This window comes from Saccostrea cucullata, unplaced genomic scaffold (assembly GCF_032062105.1).
Source record: "Saccostrea cucullata isolate Sc308-1 unplaced genomic scaffold, CSIRO_AGI_Scuc_v1 ctg19260, whole genome shotgun sequence".
NCBI lineage: Eukaryota > Metazoa > Mollusca > Bivalvia > Ostreida > Ostreidae > Saccostrea > Saccostrea cuccullata.
In genome coordinates this window covers 10-7110 of record NW_026939266.1, presented here as the reverse complement: position 1 = coordinate 7110, position 7101 = coordinate 10, and the positions used below count along the sequence as shown (strand labels likewise).

Genomic DNA, 7101 nt, shown 5'->3' with positions numbered 1-7101 from the left:
AAAAACATGCATTTTCGTTGAAAGTAAGGTGCTAATAATAATAATTCAATTGCTAATAATAAGCCAATTGCGTTTAAAGACCTTTTCCTTGATTGGGAAAATGATATGTATAGGATATATCATTAAAGACTATAGTACGTAAAATTAAATCTATAGGAGAAATTTAAACGTGACGAAGGCAGAAGGGTAGACCATGCTTAAAGACTTCACTGTGTTGTGTACGGATTTAAATTTTTCTTAAAATATGGACCTACTGATTGAGTGTTTTCAGTATTTGGAATAATTCTGCTTTTTTCAGGTGAGTGGTTGAACGTAAACGTAAATATAAGATTTTAACCATAAAATGTGATGAATGATCATGTCGAAATCCTGTTTTGTTTAATTATCAGTACAATTTATCTGAAAATGGTAAATTATTACGGTTTAATACGAAAATGAATCAACGAAAACCCATATATTGATGTACAGAATAGAAATTAAACAGAAAAAAGACAAGATGTAAGAACTTTAGGTCTTTTTAAAAAAAATAAAATAAAATTTTTATACACTGTGAAATAATGAGCCAGCTTTTGTGATAGAATTTTTTAGGGCAGATAATGTATATCAATTATACTTTTAAAACAATAATTTGGTAACCCCTTCCCCACCCCCGCCAAAAAAATGGTGAAAATTAATTTTGACTTGTCTTCTACGCACAGTTTAACAGGGGACGTGGGTAAACATATAAAATGTATAAACTAACTTATCAATCGTTATAGCTAAAAAAAAAATAAAATCTATCGATCCACTTTGTGACCGAAATTTCTTCTTGTGTTTTATTACTAAGCCAGTGAACTCGAATAATCAATGTTAAACATACACCGTTTACACGTTTCTGTGGTTAAGACCGTACTTTAAACACAGGATTATTTATATCTATGTACATAAATGACATGTGCATACTGGCAAACTACTGTCTTACTTAAGATTAGTAATTAAATGTTTAAAATTTAGTGTTTAAGTAAGTTAATCTTAAGCTGCAATTAACTGAATATAGCTATAGTTTGATTATATATTTATCGCACACGATGACAAGGTGGAAATAATTTGTAACCAAAAAAAAAAAAAAAAAAAAAAAAAAAACTGGCGCGAGAGTAAACTTGTTACTTGAGCATTTTACTTTCAGTTTAATTAATTCATATTTTACTTTGATGAAATGCCATTAAAATGTTCAATATGGTCGGGAATCTTATGAAATCTATATGTACAACAAAATCATTGTCATGAAAAACAGTAGGGGTTGTACCGGTACATATATAAACACATCTGTAATATCTCGGTATCAAAATTACCACTGAAATGACCCCCCCCCCCCCCAAAAAAAAATGCACAGAAAAAAAAATGGCAAACATGAAATTCACACGCAAAGGTAATCTCACTCAATTATTATATATTAAAAGTCAATATTCTTTATACAGTATCTCGTTAAAGGCATTTTCTTGTCAATCATGCAATGTTTCGATATTGATCTCAAATCCAAGGGCAGTAGCAGTTCCCTAACGTTCTGTCCGTTTAACGCCCCCCCCCCCCCCAAGGTTTTTATAATGTCTCGAAGCAGCCTAACTTATCTCAATTGAAGAAAAACTGTATAAATTTAACTGATTTTTTTTTCTGAAAAAGCACGCTCGCTATCAACATAGCGAAAATTATCCCACATAACTAGGATTTCCATAAAAATTTGGGAGAATCATGGGTGTAGGAACGGATCGAGGGGGGAAGGGGGGGGGCACGGGGACCGTGCCTCCTTTCAGTAATTTCGACTGATATATAGAATAGTATAAAATCATATCTACTAGAATAGTATAAAATCATATCTACTATTTGCTTATGCCCCCTAATAGTGTTTGATGACATTTTGTATATTTTTTGCTTGTCATGTAATTGTAGAATTTTGGTAGTGCCCTCCAAACTAAATACGTTTGATTGTGCATATACCCCCCCCCCCCCCATCCCAACCAAACTGTGATTGCCTCCTACGAGAGAATTCTTAAAGTTATTTGTCAAAAGGAGGTCATTACAATTAATTCCAGCGCCCATTACTTCAACAACTCTATTTACTTATTTTGTACTACTTGTCATATTGTACTAACATGTTTTGATATATATGTCATATTTATTTTCTAGTTGAGGATTGTCTGAGCTCGAGATACCATCAACTTTACTATGCGTATCGTTACAAGGAAGAAAGGTGAGGAATTTCGATGGGCCAAGACTTTTTTGGTAGCCTTTATGTACATATAGTAAAACCCGTATAATCCAACACCCGTGGAATCCGTTTTACTGTGAATTCCGACCTTTATAGTCTATTGTCATAGTTTTTGATACAGTGTAATCCAACACCCTATCTATCGCTTTCCGACACAAAAGTCTTCCACAGCATGTCGGATTAGGACAGGTTTCAAATACTGTAAACATACTATATTTAGCGGTGTATTCTATTTAGCTATTTTGGCGGAAAGCAGAGTCCCCTAAATCAAATACATCGCTAAATGTTTTCTTTATCATACATTTATATCTAGCACATTCAAGTAGCACTAAATCAGATCTACGCTAACTTGTTGAAAAATTAATTTTCGCCATTTATCGTACACTCCAAAAAATACATTTACAGTATAAAGTGCAGGTATTGATAGGTTAATATATTGCAAGCATTGATTGGATAATTAATTTACTGAATTTACGGCACAGTTCACGTTTTTGAATTGTTGCTCTTCACAAATATTTAATCTGATCGATATAAAGGAAGATAGCAAATATTACATGTTTTTATTATAAGCTATAAATTAATTGGTGGGCAATAATTCCACCACTTTGATGAGTTAAAAAATTGAATTTGATGCATGCATCAAATCCATTGCTGTTCTCACGCATCAAATCCATTCCTGTTCTCACTTATTCATTTCAATGATTCAATCAATCCCAGAGTCAAAACAATAATGACTCTCATCAATTTAATTAAAGTGCATTCTAATTTGATGTTGATGCGCTCAACACCTGATTTGAAAAGAGCAAATAATTAGAATTTATGATATATTCAAATAATTAACACGTCTTCGTTGATTTATCTTTAAGAATTTTGATCTAACATTTCAATTTGGGAATAGCCTTTTAAACATTTCTTTGTGAAAAATTGAAGTTTTTCGAGAATGTTCACACAAATTTAAAGTCAGATTGAGCAATACGTGTACTCGAGTATCCTCAACATTATAAATTCTTGAAAGATCTATTCAGAATTTTAACATTTCAATCGTGACTTCATTTCTTTGAACTATTTACTCAGTCTTTCAAATATGAAAAACGGGCCGATTTTTGAATGTCATCTAATGTATCTTCATTCTACTATGACCGAGTTTTATACCTAATAATCATCTATCATTTCGCTGAAATTAGAATTGTCAGTTAAAGAATTCAATATTGATTTCATCTGCTTCGTTAAGTTATTATTTTATGTCTTTTAATTAAAGAGCTTTGTTATAACTGCAATTTAAAACAATACTTAAAGTTTATGCAAAATTTATTAAAATTGTTTGTTTTCCCTTTATGAGAACCTTTGAACAAAAATAATTATTAATTCTTGTTAGTAGATTAATTATAAAACAAATAAGTAAATAATTATAAGTAAGTAAATTACATTTGAAAAACAGGACCAAGGATATTGTAAACCAACTTCTATTCGCGTGTGAGACATTTTTGCAAGTTTCGCGAGAGCCTCATCATCGCGAATATTTCTCGCCACCAACCGGTCCTTAAAGTTTCTGTGTCTATAATTATCGATCCATGGTAAATTACACATACATAACTATAAGGCATACATAATATAATTTAAGAAAGTATTTTTGAAAGTGTGAAAGGAATCCGAATTTTGAACTAACACTTAACTGCTAGGCCCTACGTTTCTCTAAAAAAAATTCGCGGGGGGTTGGGTTGGTTGGTTGGTTAACATCGTCTGCAGTAGCCGATACAGATACTTCTTTGAAATATACGAGTCCTTTTCCTGCTTGTAACGAAATTCGTGCTCATAATCATTTATCTTATAAGGCAAGAATTACAAATCAAAGTAATTTGAAGCGACGCGGATGGATCGTGTCAAAACCAGAAGTGCTATTGATAAAGCACCTACCCGTGGATAAAGCATAGGTTTAACTCACGGGTAGTATCATGCACACGTATGAGATAAAATTATTTTTCTGGATTAAAGTTTTAATATTTTTCATTAAAATTCAAGGATGTATTAATCAAACATGTCCAGAAATTCGAAGTTTCAATTACTTCGAGATGAAAAAAGATTTTTATTATATTTTCGAGTGAGATGCTGTTGCAATATAAGAGTCGTGATACTATACTGAAAATTTGAGAAAATATTCACTTTAAATCTGTGTTTAAGCACCTTTAACTGGAAATATACAGGAATTCAGGAAATGTAAAAGTCATAGCTCTAAACAATCAAAAATAATGGGCAAGTTTTTGCAGACAAACAGACAGACGGAAGGATACACCGGGGTAAAAACTATGTACCCCTGAATCTTCGAATGCAGAGGAATAATAGCCACCGTTGTATTATTTTAGTTCTGATAGCTGGATTGCTGGAGCTGTAGTCGGGGGGATATTTGGCTTCATTGTATTAATTACCATAACCTACATATGCTGCCAAGCTAATGGTTGCTGCAAAACGGTCAAACCGCAACATCGCCAAAGAGCCATAGTACCTGTCGGTAAGTACCAAAATAACCGCAAAAAAGGTCAAACCGCAACATTGCCACAGAGCCATAGAACCTGTCGGTGAGTATATCAAAATAGCCGCTAAACGGTCAAACGGCAACACCGCCAAAGAGCCATTGTACCTGTCGGTAAGTACCAACATAACTGTCAAACCGCAACATCGCCAAAGATCCATGGTACTTTTCGGTAAACACCAAAAAAAAAATACAAAAACGGTCAAACCGCAACATCGCCAAAGAGTCATACATGTAGTACCTGTCAGGCACGTAGCATCGTTTTTGGAAGTGGGGGGGGGGGTGGCAGCTAGACAAATAAAATTTTTAACTTACCTGGAAAAGTTGACGAGCAAAAAAAAAAACATTGCCTAAACTCGAAAAGCCTATTTCGTGTGGGGGTTAAGTAAAGGCCAACTTTTTTAGACGCCGACTTCTTTCAGTACCGATTTTTTGGCATACGTATACAGTACTGCATTCCCCTTATATTACTTTACCGTAGTATTAACTGGGGGAGGCTAACCTGTCTTTCAATGAACATTTTCAATAGTAAAAGTTATGTTGGGAAAAAAAGTGGTTGCCTGTTAAACCGCAGCATCACCAATGAGCCATAGTACCCTTAGAAGAGTACCAAAGTAACCGCTAAAAGGTCAAATTGCAACATCGCCAAAAAGCCATAGTACCTGTCGATGAGTACAAACTACCGCATAAATAAATAAATGACACAAAATGACATTGAAGCCACATCAACAAGCTATAGTATATGTGATATTGGTAAGTACCAAATAAATAACCAAAAAACACACAAATGCTGCTACATCGCCGAAGTGCCTCGATAAAAACGGTCGGTAAGTACTCGAATTACTGTAAGTACTTACAAATACTGCCACATCAACAAAGAGGCAAAGTACTTGTCGGTAAGTGCTGGAATTACTGCAAGTACACACATATACTGTGACATCGCCAAAATGCCATGCTTCCCGAATGAAAGTGCCGCAAACATGCAGATAAAATAGGTGTCGTACTTATAGATTTTATATTTTGCAGCTCATGCATACGCCACTACCATTAATGTTCAGTCTCGACCCGGAAGTGAAATCTCCAGAAATCAGATTCGTCTTCACACAGTAAGTATATTATAATTTAAGATACACATACACTATACACTGTTTTTATAAGGACTATTTTTATTTGCGAGTCTGTATTTATTCATTGTAACTATCTGTATTTAAAACTTCGAACTCAAACAAACTTAAAGTTTTGATATCACTGATAAGGTGTTCATTTTCGAAACTTTATATACTTGAAAGATAAAATATCGCAATAATTTAATATATTAGCGAAAATTTTGAACTGTACTTCAAAGTTAAATGTTTATTTATCTAGGAGGATCTTGTTATAAACAATAGTGCCGAATTCTTCCGAAATAATGCACCACTGGATTCTTCGACTAATAGACACCATCGACCTATAAACGAACCACCCCCTACACTTCCGGGTTATCGACCGCAGATAACTGTCGTCCGAGAACTTTCCGAGGACCGCATTTTATCACCGCCTCCACCATATACAGAAATGGACATATCAAACGCACAGAGGACTTCAAGCTCCTAAAATCTGTGTCCAATGCATGTGTTATATCGGTGTATTTTCTGCATGGTGCTCGATTCGATATCTTTATTTTATGATGCTTTCTTTTATTATGCTTTAAAGTTAAAGCAATGTATTCTCATTTCACTGTATATACAGTAGATTTGCTTCTCGTTGAACGAGATTACCATGAGATACTTGTATTTTGTATATATTTCCTGTTACATCTTTGTTATTTGTGATATTCTTTATTGATTTTCGATGGAGAAAAAGAAACAATAGAAATTAACAATGTTTTTGCTACTGTTTCATGCTTCTCATTTCAAAGGATCGGACAATTATTCAGTTGTCTGCAAGTTTACTCTTTTATATAACTTGATTAATTGAACAATACACTTGGTACACAAAAGTGACATACAACCTAAAGATTTGTATGTCCTTAAAATTTTATACAGGCCAAGGACATTTCGACATGTAATGGGGAGTCAAAAGATGATATACTAGATTCAAATATATGTAAATGATATTATTAGGAGGCAGGCCCTAGTCCTAAATCAAGTCATTTGGACAAGATCAAGGGCACACGGTTTGAAGCTTAAAAGCTTGCCTTTGGTATAAATTTTGAATAAAGGAATTAAGTAAGTGGTGTTCCGATACCCAAAAAGGGCATCTTTGAAGCCCCGATATTTTTCCCATGGAGACGACATCGGGCAATGCACATTTTGTTTTTTTGGACTTAGGGCCAGACATAGGGTTTTTT

General features: G+C 33.9%; 1 protein-coding gene across 1 annotated transcript; it reads left to right on the top strand.

The window, feature by feature from the left end:
• Positions 1 to 271: 271 nt before the first annotated feature.
• On the top strand, positions 272 to 6418 carry LOC134252661 (uncharacterized; the record flags this gene model as incomplete). The annotated part of the gene is made up of 5 exons (XM_062735143.1): positions 272 to 298; positions 2164 to 2227; positions 4606 to 4751; positions 5799 to 5878; positions 6138 to 6418. Coding segments are annotated over 5 exons (545 nt in total), but the record flags the coding sequence as incomplete, so codon positions are not given.
• Between the last annotated feature and the right edge of the window lie 683 nt (positions 6419 to 7101).